This window comes from Hippocampus comes, unplaced genomic scaffold (assembly GCF_001891065.2).
Source record: "Hippocampus comes isolate QL1 unplaced genomic scaffold, H_comes_QL1_v1.1 scaffold107, whole genome shotgun sequence".
Taxonomy (NCBI): Eukaryota; Metazoa; Chordata; class Actinopteri; order Syngnathiformes; family Syngnathidae; genus Hippocampus; species Hippocampus comes.
This window is the reverse complement of record NW_017804846.1, coordinates 1,267,757-1,287,493: the sequence shown is the minus strand read 5'-3', so window position 1 is coordinate 1,287,493 and position 19,737 is coordinate 1,267,757. Positions and strand designations below refer to the sequence as shown.

Below are 19,737 nucleotides of genomic sequence, written 5' to 3'. Positions count from 1 at the left end.
CTATCAAATAAATAAATTTATTTATTTTATATTTATTTATTTATTTTATATAGGCCAAAATCTCAATAGGTGTTGCCTCAAAGAGTTGGTGTCATGATTATTTTTGTATTTAACAATAAAATGTTGCTTAATTTTTATTAAGCACCACCTTAATTTATCCAAAAGTGAACACTTGTTACAGTGCAGTTTCTGCTGTTACTGGAGATATTTTAGCGGACCATAGTCACTAGTTTTACCAGCATGGATGCATTGAATACTTAATTTACCTTTCTAAAAAACTGTCGAATATCCATGCTGTCGACTCAACCTGACTTTCGGCAATTAACTGTCAGTTGTTGCGTTAGCATTTGATGTGGCGATGGTGACAGACACGTCAAATGCTAACGCAACACCTGTTGCGTTCAGGAAACCTGGGAGATTTAACATTACAATAATGGCAGGTTATCGAAACATAATTTAAAATGGCCACATTACATTGAATTTGATGCAATATATTAGCAAAAGTACAGGAAAAATAAATACTTTTTTTTAAATAATGCAATGAAATTATTTAGGGGGGCAAAAGGCATTTTTAGGGAGGCTGAAGCCTCCCTAAAATAGGCCTAATGACGCCCATGCGTATGTCCATTTTTAAAAAAAAAAAATTACGTGAATGGGATGTCCAAAACATGGACACTCCATTCTCATGAACTTTCTTTAAAAAATGACAAAAATGGACATGCATGTTTTTCACGTGGCAGCAACGATATGTGACATCCATCCATTTTCAACACCACTTATCCTGTACAGCAGGGGGTGCCTATTACGTCGATAGTGATCGACCGGTAGCTCGTGAACTGGTCCCAAGTTGATCGCGAGGGGTGTAGAAGAAAAATAACAAAGATTTGTTTGTTTCTGTACATGTTGTGAATATATTTTTGTTTTAGTGCACATTGCACCCTAATCATCCTATCAGTCTCACTTTCACAAAAAGTATTGAAAAAATTAAATAAAATAAAGTACAAACTGGAAGGAATTATTTTCGCGGCTAAAATTTAATTATCTTTATTCACTGCAGTGTTTTGAAAATATATTGTGTTATTCTTTCAATTATAAATGGTTCATTTGTATCTTCAAATACAGAAAAAAGTTTGACTGTACACCCTCCATTCTCACTCTGCCCACCTTCACCTTTTTAGCTAACCTTGCGGCTCAGATCAAATGTCATTTTTTGTGTTTTTTGGAGGTTGGAATGATGTTGCGGTACTGCTGAAAAATGGATGGCGGGCTACAAATGGCCCTCTGGCCGTACTTTGGACACCCATGCTCTACATCATTATTCATCATCATCATCTGTTACATTTACAATCAATTTATTGTACAATGTTTTCTACATGAATCATTCCAAAAAAAAAAAATTAATATAACAATAAGCATTAAATATGAGTCAAACTAGCTGGAATGAATAGAGAATAAAACATTTTATGCTAAGGAAATGGAAAGACCGGCAAAGACAGACACACTGGAAAAAAAAAATGGCAATACGATTTCCGTTCATCTTTTGACTCATTTTCCCATAGCCGACATGTAATTTCAACCAGTTCCTCACATTTGCAAAATGAGAAGACGTGTCGGCATCCTGCAAATCAGCATGTACAGGTTGAACTGACCACACAGCTGCATCCCGACAGAGATGCTGTATTTGTTGCTGGGCACAGAGATCAATAATACATGCTGAGATTAACGACGATGCACTCCACCTCTGTGTGTGACAATTCTCAACACACAGACTCTTAGGGATCCTAAAATTGCACCGTGTTGTTGCATCATAAAAAGCTGCTTTATTGGAAAAAAAATATTACATACACGGTGATTTAGTGTGTTGATAATGATTCAATTATGTGACTAACTAATAAAAAAAAAGAACTGTACATACAGTGAATGATAGTTTGGAATAAACCGTATGGGTTGGCAATATAACGGCCGCATCTCATTGTGGGTAAACTGATATTGCCTAAAATATTAGGATCTTATTTTGAAAGAGTTTCTGAGTCAGCCCGGTAATGAGAGTTTGATCTTGAAAGAAGAGCCACAATCTGGAATGCTAAAAGTTTTTTTTCTTTTTATCATTCAGACATGATACATATGAAGAAAGTGGTGTTTTGGTTGAAGGAAATCTAATGGGCAACAGCCTGTCATGCCACGATGTAGGTTCGAAGGCCGTATGAGTGGTTTGCACTGTTGGATTTGAGCCACACATTCACGCACAAGGAGTTGTTTATAGCAGGGGTCCCCAACCACCGGTACCGGGCCTTGGCCCAAATAGACCTGCGAGCTACGCTGTGAGCATATTTACTGCATAAGTCATGGCAGAAATGGGCGCTACTCTAGACAAATTTAATATTGTTTTTCTAATATTGGTTTTCAAGTTAACAAGCCGCACCCAAATGTGGAAAGTATGAAAAAGCGAGCAGTTTGCACAACCTGCCCAGGTAAACATTCGCAATTTAGTCGCTAATAACTAGCCGGCAGCCACCGGATGAAAAGAACAAGCGATTGTGTCATTTTTCATCCATCACATTTGCAAGTAGTAGCAAGGGTGCTAAAGCTGCATGAAGGATAATCACTTGAAAAATATTGATTATTATTCCTGATTGGTCCATTTTTAGTAGTTCTCGTTTATTTTATTTTATTCTACATTTGTTGTTCAGTAGAATAACACTGTTTTAAATGAATGGGGGGGGAGATATTAATAAAATCATTTTATTAATATCTTTTCCCCATTTTATTAAAGTGTTTAATTCCTCTATGATAATCTTTGTTGCTACAGTAGTACCAATGCTCTAAAGTGGCAATATAAAAGCAATGAAAAATGGTTGGCGGTTCGGGAACATGTACTTGTCTGAACTGGTCCGTGACACAAAAAAGGTCGGGGACCACTTGTTTATAGGGTAAAAATCATAATGCCCCCACCCCCAATGCATTTCATGTGCCCCCCCCAAAGACTGAGGTCTGGTGACTGCTAAATTTATTCTTTTCAGCTCGTTGGCGAGCTGTGGAAGTAATCTCCTGCAAATTGTTATATCAACTTTTTACCAGTAGAGGGTGCTAAAACACATTTATAAGTCCAAAAGGTCCAAACAGGCTTCGTCTAAAAGTTTGTAAAACTGGTTCAAAGCAGATTCCAGGGGTGGCCCCCCTCCAAGGACTCCAAAAAAGGGGTCGTCTATTTTGTGTGGTGTACAGTATAAGCACATGAAACAGTCAGGATCTGTCTCCCGAAGAGAAGAGCGATTATATCAGATTTTAAAGTGGAATAACATTGAAGTCTTTTCTAATCAACGCTGTACTCTTGAGAACTGCAAATGCAAAGACTTTAATGGTATCTGTTCAAACACTCTTAGACCTTCAACATGGCCGCCGTGAGCAGAGGTGCGTGATGTAAAAAGAATAAAAACCACTAACGGGAGAAAGGGGTGTCACTTTAAGAACATAAACGTACCAGAAACTGTGTAGAACGCTCATGTACAAATTAATCAAATGAACATGGTCATGTTTCTTCAAGTGGAAGTACTGTAAATACGTGCATGATGGCTCCAATGTTCTATTCATTTACGCAGAGCGGTTGAAGGGCCCCCAAGTCTTGCGCTTTACAGCCTATGCAGTTCGGTACACTAGGGGGCGTCAGTGAGCATAGGTCTGAAATGGGTGTTTATGGTTGGAAGAAATCATTATGCAAAACACAAATAAAAGCCAGATACAAGTCTGACCTAATCTAAGATTTTAATACGAATTTACACAATTCAAAGACCACTCGTAGGCTTCAATGGAGCATTGTGAAACATTTGTCACATAGCAATTTAACACGTAAACAGCACACCCTTTGATTAAGGCATCAGGTTTTCAAACAATTGCATCATTTTTTTTTTTTCAAATCTCATTTTGAATCTTGTATTTTAATGGTACAAACCAGGTATTTAATTTACACATAACACCCGATCAGCACTAATTCATGTTAAAAAGCCATTTATTCAGTCTGTTGATCTTTATTTCTTTTGTTTACCGCAAGGTTTGGTTTTAAGCCGGTGGACATCAGACCATGTCCAGACCGAACTCACATGTAAAAACGAAGAGGATCACGACACGCACGGAAATAAAGAAAAACCTTCAGGAGACTTGTTTTATCGGAGTTCCTTTAATCTCAAGGACCTCTGCGGGATAGTTCGAGGGAAGAGCTCATACAAACACTTCACTGTACAATAGAGATTTACATTGTTACGCGGGGACATAATGTATGGTTTTACTGAGTCCACCTCCGGATCCAAGAGTGTTCTGTACATAAAAAGCCTGCATCCCAGCTCTAAGAACCAGGCACAAAATGGCAAGTGTGGTTATAGTCAACCAATAAGGAGGTGCCAACTTTTCTACTGCACAGCACAACAATATGCTGTAGTATTGATTGCAAGATGACAGCATGAACCCTGAAATGCTGACTAACCTGGAAACATCTCCAGATTGATTTACAATATCATCTGGTCACAACGAACTGGGATTCATAATAAAATTGACCAAGTTGGAAAGCATTCATGTTCATGTTGCGTCATGCGTTGCCCTCCTCCTCCTCAAGTTGGCAGTCTTCACAGAGTGTAAAAGATAGAGAAGGTTGAACATAAAATGGAGGACAACTGAATTCCATCACTTCCCTCAATTTTGTAAAACAATACTTGGGTGTCATAATAAAATCAAAATGATGAAACTAAAATGAAAGTACATATAACTCTCTCGAGTCCATTTTTGTGTTTGACATGTCATTCTTCTTCACTCTCATTATCATGCTCCATGTTTTCCTCGCCGTTGGCTTTGGAATCTGTCCTGCTGTCAGGATCCTCTTCATCCTGGTCAGTTTGATCCTTCTTGTCCTCCTCCATCAGCTCATCCTCCTCCCAATTCTAATAAACAGTATGTAAGCGTGACATCTTGAAGCAAGAAAAATGCGCTATGACATGGGGCTAGCAACTTTTGCACTGGTAGCACTGGTGCAACCAACTTTTTCCGTGGGTCGCACCACACAAGATTTGGTCGCACCCTTTGTTGGGGCGATACAAGCGTAAGCAGATTGGCTGATGTAGTCGTCTCATTTGGCATACCGCAGTTTCGTAGGATGTCAAGATTGACAGTGACTGAAGATATACAGGTATATGCTGAATATTATGCTGTGAAAAGAACTTTGTTTTCAACAAGCAGCAGCGGTCAAAACAGGTCCATTATTTTATATAACTTCAAAAGACAGCGGTCAAAGACTCCAGTCGTCAACGCCCGCCGTCCTGCAAGTTGTAGATGTTTCCCTCCTCCAACACAGTTGATTCAAATAATCAGTTCATCAGCAAGCTCTGCAGGACGCTGAAAACAATACTGATTGTGATTTGTGTGTGTGTGTGTGTGTGTGTGTGTGTGTATACACCAACTGTATGGATATCGCCTCGAGTATTGAGATGAGTGTTATGTTCCCGTTATGACCCTATCCCATTTGGGAAGCCGGCTTAAAACGCTCTTTATAAAGCAAATAGATCTATGGAGCACAGTAGCTGTGACTGTTATAACGCGTATTGAAGCAGCAGCTGGATAAAAACAAGATACATGTATAGTTTAAAGCAAGTTCTCTCGTCGCAGCCAAGACGCCATTTTCAAGTGAGTAACCGACAACTAGATCAGGGGTGTCCAAAGTCAGCCCTCAAGGGCCCCGCGGTCCTTGCTGCAACCCGACTCACATAATGAGGATCGTTCTTCTGCTTCTTCAGAGCTTGCAGATGAACTGATTATTTGAATCAGGTGTGTTTCAGCAGGGCGCGATGGATAACGGGTAGCACTGCGGCCTGCGAGGACCGGAGTTGGACATTCCTGGTCTGGACAGAGCATGTGCAGCCTGACTATTCAGATGTGGCGTTTGTTCAGATTGGCAAAAAGGAACACAGTGAATCCAAAAGAAAAGCCATTCACATTCATCGAGGTGTTTATATGGAGCATTTTCATTCCGGGTAGTCATTCAGTTTCATTCTAATTGCAATGCAAGACCCCATGCATATTGACGGATCATTTTATATCGCGCTACTACTGAATTAATTTCTCCGATGAAACCTGTCTGTCTAATGCCACTTGGAAATAAAGTGAGAAAAGATAAGTAGTGATTGTACGTTCTATTTTTTTTTTAACATATAGAATAACAGTAAATATCTACATTGTGGTATATCATTATCGTGCCATAAAATGACCTCTATTGTGACAGGGTTTTTTTTTCTCCATATTGCCCAGCACTAGTTTGTAGTCATGAATAAAACTAGAGTGTAGATGTCGTGATTGAAACAATTACTCAAACCGCTTTGCTAATTTTCAAACAGGACTTGCCGGTCTTATCAAAACTTACATCTGAGTCTTCATCCACAAGGTCTTCGGGCCCGGAGGCCTCATCTTCATCTGAAGATTCTATTAAAAAGGCAAAAGGAGCGAGGAAAACATTTGAAGAATGTGCATGAGTATCAAGAATGGATCATCAAGGAGCATCCCAGAAAGGTGAAGCTGATCACAAGCAAGGATGGGATGAGAGCAATTAGTCAAAACTAAGGACGTGCCGACCCAATTTCTGGGCATCTGATTCATTTGTTTTTGAGGCTCAGCCAATACCGAGTCCCAATCTGATACCTCAGCAATTCATCAAGAAAGGGGTGCCCTAATATATATTTTTTTAACAAAAATGTAGCAACATCATCACGTATTTACAGGCCCAGTGCAACAGTGCTTCAAACCAAGTCAACACATTCTTTTAACTCATCGGATTTGCAAATGATTGGATTCGGGGTTTCATTGACATTTCACACAACAGTCTTCTCCATTTGTAATTCTGACAGAAAGGAAGCTTCAAGACTTTTGCGTTACGGCATACCTCGGAGGGCCGATGCAAAATCTCAACGTTATTTATCACAATTTGACATTTCGGTACAGATTTCAGCAAGGATCACGAAAGTTGACACACATGATTTGCTCCCGCGGGCCACATAAAATGATGTGGCGGGCCGGATCCGGCCCCTGGGCCTTGACTTTGACACCTGTGTTCAAGAGGGTTGTGATGCAAGTACCCATGAAGACAGCAGGAGGTACATCTATTCGAAGCAACGAGCAAAATATGACTGTACCACACAGATTAGTACCGAAAACATATTGAACATCAGAAAAGAAGTCGGGGCAAAAAATAAATAAATAAACAAACAAACAAACACAAATCCTTACCCTCTTCATAAACCAGCTTGGCTGTGTGGTCAACATCAGATACCTTGTTGCTGCTCGTGCTTGTTGCCACCTAGTGGGGAAAAAAAATAATAGTGTCAGGATTTGTGGATGATTCATCAGTCACAATATTGAAAACGCTAATTTGGTTTTAGGGGAACGCAACTTTCACATGGGAAAGTTGCACAGAGGCTCAAACTCAAACTGTTACTTAGGACGTGTTTTGACTGTTATCCTGGACAAACTATATTAACTAGATATAACTTTATAACATTGTTGCAGTCGGGCGGAAACCGGGCGAAATAAAGTAAAGTTCATCATTTTTCACAAATCGATACAAATGCTCTTCTCCCATATTATCTGTTATCTTGACACATTATTAACCATTTCAAAGTGTTGGAAATAGCTTGAGAACAAATATCTCGAAGGCTTGAAAACTCCAACTCTTCCAGAGCCATGCAGCGTAATGTCGCCTCAGGATGGAGAGTCGATTAAGACCATAACGACTGAAAAGGGTCAAGTTAGATACATTTGAGTATTTTTTTTTTTTGTATATGGTTCTCTGTAATGCTTCAGAACAGAAGTAAGCTGACATAACCACAGCTGTCTGCTTTTGAGAAATATCAAAGGTTTTTGATCTTGGCCAGCGTCTGTGGACCACTGGTGCCATATGACATCTTTTTAATCAATGATAGCGTAATAAATGTATGATTTTCTAGCTTATAAAATTTTGGGTTTTGGGGTGGTGTTGCCTTGATGCACAAAATGGTCTACGATAGCAATATAAGGTCTAATTTGAACAAAGCAGTGGTTGGTATCTAATGAGAGATGTTTTTCCCCCCTGAAAAACAATGCTTTTGGAAATGCAAAGACTCCGCCTGACAGTGACAGCATGCAGAGTTTTGGTAGACCATGCACCAATACCATTGGTAGAAAATACAAATGAATCAAATACTCGCAATCACGACTGCAAAATATCGGGAAAAACATCAATCTCAATATGTAATGTGTGATCGATATCAATAGAAAATGATAAAGAATAATAAAATATTGGATAGAAGAAAAAAAAATCCGAAAGCAACCCGACGGCGGCACTGTGCATGTTGTAGGCAGCGCGTAGCCTCCTCCAAACACAAAGAACAAGCGCTAAACCAAGAAAACATACAAACCGATGAAGAAGCAGAAGCTAATCCAACGAAGAAGACACACTCGCACATGTAGCATACTCATACGGAAGGAGTGAGTGGCGGAACTTCATTCAAATAAATGATCAGCTGCCTGAGCACAGCTCTAACAATAAGATTATATTGCACAACCCTGGCGAAAAAGTCCTCCGGATGTGATGTACACGGATTGGAATTCGCTGTCTTTGATAAGCTAATGCAAGTGTTAACCATGTCAGACCCTCAGCATGGCACGCAAGTCAAAATCAGGCAATAATGACGAGAGTGTTAGTTCACTAGACTTACATTGTACGTAAAATGAATGAAGATGGTTCATGTAACTATCAACGATACTGCTTTGAGGTGCACCGAACGCAAATAAGCATTTACAGCGCCTTGTCGGAGGAGCAACTGCAATGTACACAGGTAGCAAGACCGAACACGTGAAGTGGCGAGGATACCATGATGTGCTTTGTCATAAAATGTGCTCAAGCTGACCTGTGTAAGGAGGAGGTACAGCTTCCCATGCAGCTTGGTCAGTTTGTGGAACGTCTTCACTCTGCTCTCAATCATGTGATAGAGCACTCCCAGCTTGGAAACCAGGTCAGGCAGCTTTTGGGATATAGCGCAGAATCACTTAGGTTGGCAATAGAAACAGAAAACATGACAAAACTGTCCAAACACTACACAAGGGTCATCATTAAACACAAAAAAAATGCCGTTTTCAAAATATGCCTTTTAGAAAAACATAGACAATGGTAACATTTCCTACTGGCAACACCACTAAAGTGTCTCATTTAGGATTACAGTAATCCTTCGTTTATCGCGGGGGTTACGTTCCAAAAAGAACCAGTGATAAGTGAAATCCGTGAAGTAGGATTTATGAAAAAAAAGCAAAAAAATGCGAGGGACGAAATTTCAATTCACATACAGCACTTTTGACAATAAAGTTGTACTTGGTACTAGATAGTCAGCTTTATTTTTTTACAGTTATTATACAATACTGAACTATGTATACAATGCAGAGGCGATTACTCTAAGACTGCAAGGGAAGCTCAGCTTCCCCTAAAATGTCAAAAAGTAAATGATCAAATATATGTGTGTACATGTCATTGACTAAATATGCGCTACAACGCGCTCAACTTTTGTTCCAAATCAGCTTCTTATTACTGGTTATGACGCGACTTTCTTCTCATTTATTCCCGCAGCTTCACTGTGCTTTAAACTGTGTGGACGCTGAGCGTCGACCGCGTGGACGCTGGGCGTCTAGAGTTCAGTGTCGGTTGTCCCAATGCTTTGAAGCGAGACGAGTTATTGGGTAAATCAAGTATCAAGTACAACTTTATTGTCAAATTGTCACGCCCATCAGACGCTCAGCGTCTCTGGGAGTCTATGGACAGTGGGCGTTTATCGGCTGGCCTGGACGCTCAGCTTTTCTGCATGATGATTGGATGATCTGTCTGAGGCTGAATCTCTTTTTGATTGACAGCGAAATGAGCCAATCACCGAACTTATGGTGAAGCCAACCTTCTAATTTTTTTGAAAAGGAACGGAGAGTAGAATTCACGTATAAATATACGGAGACATTTTATGATGTAGGCCGAAATTGAGCTTCCCCTTCCTTGACAGACCAGCATCCGCCACTGATACAATGAAACCAAAGACCAAAACTTTGCAAAGGTAAATTTGGCTAGCTGGACAGAGACGAGGTGCGGAGACTGTTCGCGTTGGTCAGTCCCTTAGCCAATCAGGATGCAGAACACAATTCACTGTTTAAAAAAAAAAAGCATTAAAAAAACTACACTAAAGAAATCTGTGAAAAAGCGAAGCCGCGGAAAGTGAACCGCGTTAGAGCGAGGGATTACTGTACTGCAATAGCTCCAAATGAGCAAACAGCAGACTCACCGAAGACAGGTATGACGTGTGGTGCGTGAGCACGGCTTTGAGCCACCGGACCATCAAAACTGCCCTGATAGAAGAAAGGGAAAAATGGTTCAAATGGATTCCGCCATTCAATATCTCTCATGCTTCCTTTGCAAGCAATAGTTTTGTCAACCATTTTGTCTACAATTAGTGCTAAATTGTCGAAGAGGAAAATATATTTGATTTATCAACACGAGCCTTCATTAAGGACGTGATCATAAAAAAAAAAAAAAAAAAATCATGGTTTTGTTTTTTAAAGAAGATTGTGATGCAAAATTTCCAAAGTGCCAAAATGTAAAGTACATGCAAAACCATTTAAAATGTTTTACTCAAGCAACAATAAAATTGCAATTATCCCTTGGGTCAGATTGACCCCCATGGGTAAAATGGGGGCATTGTATTCTGAGGGCAAAAAAAGTCCCTCAGAATACAATGCATCTAATATAAGTGACTGCCAATTCTTGTACTTACGTGAAAGGGTGTCCTTGGAGCCTCCTGGTAATCTAGAAGAAAATGCTGGCGTAAATGAATTGTGACAAAAGCTCAAGACAAAAGCTGCAGAAAATGAACTGACACCAACCTCTTCCACCAGTGGTAAAACAGCAGGGAGGGGTAGCCGAGCCACCGTTTTCTTGATTACTAGATCTTTACGAGTTTGAAAAACTTTCTGTGAAAGGAAAGGGAAAAATGCTGATGAAGGAGTCGGGGCAATTATTGAGTCTTTGATGCAATGTGATGGAGATGGAAACGATTCTCAACCCACGATGTCGATAAGTGATTAATCAAAAATGCCAATGAATAAGTGGAACTTCGAAAGATTAAATTGTCCAAACTAACAGGCTAGTTCTGGTGTTAGCCACCTCAGACAATTAGCATGACAGTCAAGCCGCAATCAGGTACTGTAAGTAAAAAGTGTTCTCTGTCAATGATGACCCCACTGAGATGCATGCAATCCATGAGAGTATTCATTTGCAACACTTACATCGGATAAACAATAAATCAAGATGAATGGAAATCTATCACCCTTGCCGCTTTACATTATCCACAAATATGGGTTCATGACACAGCTCGGTGAGCATGGACGTAAACAACGTTGCACAATACACCACATTACCATGTGGCACAACAACAATCACATGATTTGAAAATTATTCTTACAACTATTTTTTATAAATATTTAGAATGGTACTAATTTTCCTAATTGTCTGTGTTCTATTGTATTTTATCTTGAATCCATTTAATAGTTTTCCTCATTTTGGTTAGGTTAAAAAAAAAAGATTATGGGTAGACTTATATGAAATACTTATGATATATTTCTCAGCCATATTGCCCAGATGTCCATCAAATGTAATAAAGGCCGGTTTGGTAGGGGATCTTTAGACCTTAACATGGCATTTAATTGTATCACTACTATGTTTTGATAAAGTACAATGTTACAGAGTGCTATTTTCTTTAAATTGAAAAACACTTTAAAAATGTTTTGGAAAAGACACGACAACAGATTCATGGAATTAAGGGAATTAAAAATTCACTGAAGCGTATAGAGACCCCAAGAGGAATACTTACATTTAGGATGTCGTGGTCACCACTCTCAAGGCCCTGCACCAGCAACACTGCAAAATTGTCTGTCTGTAAAGAGGGTGTCCCTTGAGACGCTCCCTTTTCGGTGAGAGCTGTAGACTGCAGATCAATTTCGCCAATACGCTCTGCTATTGACATCTGAAGAGGGAAGAGAAACTTCTGCTAAATGAGGACGAGTGGATATACATTTAATGAGGCTGTCTCAATGCAATCACGAGAGTGTTTAGGGCAGGCGGTTCTTTCTCCGGAGGCAAAGATAAATAGAATGTGACATTTTGGCATTTGTTAGTCAAGATCAGGTGCAATCAACAAACCTCTTTGGAGTCTGAGCCTTTCTTCCTTTTCTCTGTTGCTTTCACAGGGGCTTGATGTCCAGGAAGGCCAGGAACCAGCACTTTGCTCTTGGCATTGACAATTGGGGTTTTCACCTGTAGGTGATACAAGTGAAGCATTTTTTTTCTTCCTTCATCCTACAAATACAGATTGTGAATATTTCAAGCACTTTACTGTACCGTGAAAAAGTATTTGTACCCCTTGCATTTTTTTTTACATTTTCCCACCTTACAAAATGTACAATGTAAAAAAAAAAAAGTTAAAAAAAAAAGTACAACCACAAACTTATTTTTTCATTGATGTTTTATATGATCCACAAACTGGCAAATAATTGTCAAAATTTTAAGAAAAAAAAAAACATCTGAAAATGTGGTGTGCGTTTGCATTCAGCCCCCTGCATTAATACTTCACATCAATTACGGCTATTAGTCTTTTGGGGTCGGTCTCTACCAGCGTTACACTGAATTTATGGCACATTCTTCTTGGCAAAAGACCTCAAGCTCAGCCAGACTGGATGGACAACATCTGTGAGCAGCTTTTTTTTTTCCGAAGCCTTGCCACACACACTGAAAAGCATTTACGTCTATACTTTGATTGGCCCATTCAACCTTGAATATTCTTAAATCTAAGCAACTACTTTGTGGCTCTGAATTCATGTTTAGGACCAGTGACTTGTGTTGTAACTGCTTTCTATATATTATATTTATATAATGTATAATATAATATATGTATGTACTTTTTGTTTTCTATTTCTCCCTTTCAAAATTTTGCTGCTGTAAATTGGGAATTTCTCCATTGTGAGAGAAATAAAGGTTTTCTTATCTGATAATACCAGAGATGCAAACAAGGTCAGCAGGGGGAAGTTGTCTGGACAATGATCAAAGAGCATAAATATGTAGCCCTACATCTGACAGCACATAGAAACGTAGACTATCGGGACATGAAAACCATGCTGGTTACCTTGGAAACGGTAGATGCAATGGAAAGGGACAATGTGGTCTGAACATTCCGCGTCAAACAAACATGCCTGTCAGCTGTGTTGATGTCCTGCAAATGAAGAGGTTGTGATAAACAGAGATGAAAGTGGACTTTTCTGAAAATTCCGGAAAAAATAAATAAATAAATGTGTGTGTGTGTGTGTGTGTGCGCGCGCGCGCGCACGCACGCACTTGGCCGATCAAGCATGAAGCGAACATGTACGCCAGCGCGTCTTTTGATTTCAACCAATCAGCGCTGACGCAACCGACGTCACACACGACAACAGTTAAGCTAAGTTAGCCGAGACGACACTATGTCGGACGGACCCGATTTTCTGCCAATCTGTGTTTTTCCCTTTTTGGCCAAATCTATATTTTACGACAACTGTCTTGTTGACGGCGTCTTTTATTCGTTCCACTGGGGTTTAGCGGGTGTGTTTATAAAGAGACGAAAATTGTTTGGGGACTATCCCCCACGTTCTAGTTGAGATGGTATAACCCAAGAGGCAAAATGACGCTTGCTACTGTTGTTGCGAGTTGCCATTCGTTCTACTAAACCATTAGTCAAACGCCATCATGTCTTCTGTCGTTATTACACAAACAAAAATCTCTTTACTGTTACTAGTGTTAGTGCCTCAATATGGCTACGCTCGTGAAAGCAATACAACGAACTCAAACGCGTCTTCGTTCAATGTTGTCAACAAATATCCGGATTATGCAAATTTTCCTCAATTCTCCGGAGAAATGTTCATAAAAATTTGAAAAACCCGGAATTCCGGGAAAACCCGGAGGACTTTCATCTCTGGATAAAGTTAGATCAACAAATTTGACACTACCTCTGGAAAGTTTCCAAAGGAACTCATTCATCAAAAATCAAAAGAGACATTCATTGCCGAATGAAGGGCCAAATGAATTACCAACGGCATAATCAGTCGACTAAGACTAGACAGTGAAGCCAAAAATTATTACTCCAGTCATCTTATGAGCTATTAAGCGATTGGCTCGGCTATGCAGTGAAGGAACCACCTGCGCACTCACCACTCTCTCCATTACAGGTTGTAGATAGTTGCCATAAGCCAGCATCACACTCCGTGACTCATCACACAGAGCAGCTGCAAGAAGGGGGATCGGCATTGGGGAATCCTTTGTGTCCGACATCTGCACTGTGCATGAAGGTGACAAGGGCTTCTTGCAGGGCCTGCAATGACAACCGTTCGACTGATCTAATTCACCAGCTAAAATGCTCTACAAATCTATTATTTTCAAATTAAGGAGTATATTGTATATGTGGAAAATTCTAACCGACATAACAGGCTACATTAAATGTCATTTCTCAGGAGAGTGCGGAACCCCCCCCCCTTTTTTTTTACATACCTGCTGACTCGAACAATTACCATCAAAAATACAACAGTCCAGTTACACCCTGTACCATACTAACCGTTAGACGCAAATAGGGGACCTCTGCCAAGTCTCAAGACAATTTCCTCCCCCAGCTCAAACCATAATGAATATTTCGATTAAACATAATTCACTCATAAGTGGACATAGTCAGCCAATATGAGCCCCAAAGGTTAATAGGGTTGCTATAGCTTTAGGGAAGTGAAATTAAAAATGCTTTAAGAATGTTAAATTCAATTACAAATTTGATTTTAGACTTGCTTCAAAATGTCCCATGTTGTCCCAAGATGCTAAAGGACATACTATACATGTACATGACGCCAATCTAGTCTTTTTAAGAGTCCTTACTAAAACCACATAACTGTTTTGTCGGTTGCACTATTGTGATTGTTTGACCTCCCCGCAAGAGTCATTCGGAAAATTATTTAATAAATCCCTAGTTTTCAGCTGTTAACATTTTAAAGATATTCTAATGCCAATTAGGGCCTTGCTTTTAGATTGATGGATTCAATAGATTTTAAGACTTAAGCATCTACATAAACCCTGGTTGCTGCCAAGCAGTGAACCATGGATGAACACATCTTAATATTGCATTACAAAGGTTAATACAGGAGATAAGTTGAATGCGCTCAGGGCTTACCCATTTAGAAAGTGCTCAAAGAGATGCAACTGTCCATCTTTACACACCACTGCTAGCCTCACTGCCTGTAAAGGGGAGAGAACCAAGAATTCAGCATTGCGTTTATCAACAAATATTTCCATCCCAATAGCTTACTGCGCATTACAACGTCTCAATGCATTTTATAAGGCTCAATCATATAGATGCAGTAGCTTCTCTGACCTGCTCCTTGCTCTTGGATGTGACAAGGTCAATATGTTGAGGCTCATCTGTCAGTACGAATGACACCACAGAGTTCTTGTCCCTTCCATCTTCTCGTACTTGCCTGCAGTGAAACAATCTTTAAGTCAGTACCGCAGCACATTGACAGTGTGACGTAGTGTGATGTACAGTTCACAATCTGAAATGACACCGAGTGTATACGCACCATACGCTAAGCAGTCGATTGTGAGCAGCACCGGACAGAAAATAGAGACTGCTGCTGTCAGGGGGTCGTGTGGTGGCAAAGTGGAGGGTCGTCACGGCTGTAGAATGGCCGGTGAATTTCTGTAACGGGAAAGAAGCGGACAAGTTGCCAGTGCTGCTCCGTGACAGCTATGTTTAACTGGTATAGGAAAACATTCTTTCATTGCTAGGAATGTCCCATATTTTCCTGTCACATCTGACCAATGAAATTAACGAAAAGGTCATAGTGGCCCTCATATGGAATATTCATCAGCCATTTGCGGCTGGAGTGCGCAGACAGGCTGCCATAGAAATGCAAACGTCGGTGTGCGTTGCAGTATGTAGCGTATAGCAAAGTGAAAATAAAAAAGCATTTTGAATGGGGTTCAATTAGCATTGGGATCATGTGCCATAGATACAGCCATCTCTAAAGCGCGACTCCTGTCTCAACCTACTTCCACCATTGTTTGTGACGGACAGCTGGCGCCAACGGCTCGCCAAGGAGGACAGCATTTCTGACTATGGAGCAAAATCGGGTAAATCTCCCAAACACATAAACAACTTTCCAAAGGCTGCACTGCTCCAAACTAATGTGCACTACTGCCTGAAGAAGCTCGTTGGCGAAATGGCCTCACATAACAACAACAGTGACTGAGAAAGGTTCTGGGCTTTAATCAGGTGTTTTGTAGTCTGGAAATTACAGTAATTGTTGGAAATACGAGTGCTTATTGCAAATGAGGCTTCTTTGATGTTCTCAGTTAACTGCTCTCATATCTACACATCTGAATGCAAAGTTTGTGACACTCACCCTATAAACCTCCTTGGTGTCCAGGTCCCACATTTTGATGGTCTGTCCAGCTGAAAGCAACAGTTTACCATCTGGGCTCACACACAAACTGGTCACTGCAGCACGGTCTGCCTTCCACTTACTGTAAACAACAATCGGGCTTGGATTTATTATGACACAATCATTTGCTCGACGACTAGCCTTTCAGACCAACATGCGAGTGAGACTGCCTTTTCTCAGTTTTATATCAGAGATTGTTGCTGTTTTACAGAAAGGACTTCAGCACCCATTTTCCAAATCACCAAAGGCTTTTGTCAGTTGAAAGACAAAAAGCCCAAAGAAAGGGGCCTTGTCAAGGAGTATATAAAAAGATATGATTTTATTAAATATCAGAATTGGGCATTATGCCCTTCAAAACTGGTTTTGCTTTTTGTTTTTTTTCCCCCCGTTTAAGATATGCTTTATTCCTCCCCATAAACAAGATTTGAAACACCCCCCCCTAGAAAGTAACGAGCATCGACTGCCACAGAAGTACAATTTTCTCCCCCTTTACAGATAATTTAAAAACAAGTGCTTCCACTTGGAATCACCCCCTTTTTGACAAGTTACAAACTCAACAATTTAACAAAGTATTGTCATTCATGTAGTTTGTAAAAGAGTAAGTAAATAAGTACCCAAAATGTTAGGACTTTGCATCTGCATTTAAGAATTAGCTGGGTATTACTGCCAGGGCAGCACAATATATCGCAAAAGTATCGTCATTGCGTCACGGCAAGATGTGCAATAAATCAGTCCTTTTTTTGTGGAGTTGTGTACTTTTTGTCTGACTTTGACGAATCAGATGCAAGCTTAAATATACATCACCTTCAAATAGAACACTAGGAGCATTAATAAAAAAAATAAAAAATAAAAAATATATATTTAAACAGACAATACATTGAGCCTTGTTATTTTGACACATAAAGTACTTCATAATTAAAATGTCATTTCTACATGTTAAATATATAAGTTGGGCGGTCCGGCAGTCGACTGGTTAGCACGTCAGCCTCACAGTACAGAGGTGTGGGGTTCAATTCCGGCTCCGGCCTTTTTGTGAGGAGTTTGCATGTTCTGCCCGTGGCTGCGTGGGTTTTCTCCGGGTACTCCGGTTTCCTCCCACATTCCAAAAACATGCATGGCAGGTTAACGGAACACTGTAAATCGTCCCTAGGATTGGGTGTCGGCACAAATGGTTGTTCGTCTATGTGTGCCCCGCGATTGGCTCACGACCAGTTCAGGTTGTACCCCGTCTACTGCCCGAAGACAGCTGGGATAGGCTCCAGCATGGCCCGCGACCCTTGTGAGGATAAGCGGATCAAGAAATGGATGAGAATGTTGCAATATTCTCCATCCAGATCACAGGGTTTTCCGATACCGTGCAGCCCTAATAACTGCTGGTTTTAAATTATATCCCATCAAGTTTCAGATATTTCATATACTGACCTCCGCGTCTTGCCTGTCTGCAGGTCCCACTCTACAATGTTTGTATCATCTGAGCCACTATATAATAAACTGTCTTCAGGGTGCCAGTGAACGCAATTCACTCCTCCACTATGGCCTCCATCCTGAAAGGAGCAAAGGATAATCAATTTAACAACAACTGAATTGGACACAAACAGCGTGCCAATATATGGCAGCATTTTGAAAACACATGATTAATAAATTCAGTGCTACAATTTCTCCAAAAGGTGAAATCATGATGACAACCTGTTCACTAAATATAACCACAACAAATTACAACAAGAATTTCATATTGATGTTATTTTTTGGTTGAAACTCACCAGGGTGCAGTGCAAAGCTCCCTTAGCTGCACTGTAAATGAGCACAGTGCCTGCCACCGTGCCCATTGCCAGCAGGTCTGCCTTTTCCTCCAGCTGCCCTGCCTCTGATTTCCTCTTCTTCCTCTGAGGACCTTCCTGAAAAACGTGCCTCATGAAGTTCCATTGATCAAGTCAAGTACAACTTTATTGTCAAATGCGCTGTATGTGCAACATAATACAATACAATACAGCACAGATGAAACGTGAATGAAACGGTTGCATTGTACACATTAGTAAATATGGAAGTTTGCAAAAATCCTGTTGTTCTTGAGATGCCTGATCAGCAAGGAAATAGTATCAATAACTGACCACGGGCAGAGTTCCATCCCTCCAACTCTTCTTTTATCCACGTCATATATTGGATTGCTAGGCAGGGTTTATGTCAACTACTGGATACCATTTTTCAGCATTTACAGAGAGCACGCGAGAGCATTCAAATTTCAATATTGAGCGCATAACACCGACGTAATAGGTAAATATCACAATCACACATCCAACACACCCGAGATTGTCCTGACGAAACATGGTAAGAACTCGCGCAAAGCAATTCGACGACATATGACGTTATGGATACAAATATTCATGCCGATAACCATAGACCGTTAAATTTGTAACGATTCATTTAAATCCGTGAATTTTCACTGTGATGCAAGAGTTTCTGAACCCTACTGTCACTAACGACATGTAGCTAACATTCCTGAAGTGTTACTGGGTGAACTTAAAAAATGTTTCTTCGAAACGACCGTATTCGGAAACTTTGGAAAATATTTAGCATTGGTAGTTAAATTGTCGAGGTAATCTAATAATTGCATGACGCTTAAGGGTTAGGCTCAGTTCACTTTCTTCGCACAAGTCCATGTGGGACCAACATGTGCGTTTCGAGAAGCGTTGACGGCTAGCGCTTAGCTAAGGTGATTATACGGCAGAGTCTCGGGCAGAAACAAGAGAAAACGTCTATATGTGTTAACATTGGGGATTGTTGCAAGGTATTCGCGCGCAATTTTTTGCAAACAGCGACAGTGATTGTGTATCGCTGTGATTCTCTGACAACGTCCTAGCCCCTCTAGTTTAGGCCGCGCTAGGCTACTTAGCAACTGCAGGCAACACCATAGCAGCCTTACGTACCTTGACTGTCCGGCATGGTCCCCAATGTATGCATGTACAAGTGGCACTCAAATGAGCTGAAGGCACATATTCCTGGTGAAGTGTTTTACTGTCTGTGTTCCAAATTCGAAGCCTTCCATCTTGGGCACACACTGCCAGGTACTGGCGTGATTTTGGTGAAAAAACGCAAGGTAGAGGCAGCAAAGAGCTGCCTTTGCCGTCCGCCATTTCTGAAATCGCTCGAGTCTGCGTGCGTGGTTTCCACGAACCACGTGTGGGTGCTTTTGCACAT

At 40.5% G+C, this 19,737-nt stretch overlaps 1 protein-coding gene across 1 annotated transcript; it reads right to left on the bottom strand.

The window, feature by feature from the left end:
* Positions 1–3,988: 3,988 nt before the first annotated feature.
* Positions 3,989–19,720, bottom strand: wdr43 (WD repeat domain 43). Its single transcript, XM_019876403.1, has 18 exons — positions 19,467–19,720; positions 18,303–18,437; positions 17,965–18,086; positions 16,504–16,624; positions 15,679–15,797; positions 15,474–15,576; positions 15,273–15,337; positions 14,273–14,432; positions 13,218–13,304; positions 12,239–12,352; positions 11,910–12,062; positions 10,924–11,010; positions 10,815–10,846; positions 10,326–10,389; positions 8,919–9,032; positions 7,261–7,330; positions 6,401–6,459; positions 3,989–4,928 (listed from the first exon to the last, which is right to left on the bottom strand). Exons 1-18 carry the CDS (start codon positions 19,671–19,673, stop codon positions 4,788–4,790), a joined length of 1,953 nt encoding a protein of 650 aa, XP_019731962.1. The 5' UTR covers positions 19,674–19,720; the 3' UTR covers positions 3,989–4,787.
* Between the last annotated feature and the right edge of the window lie 17 nt (positions 19,721–19,737).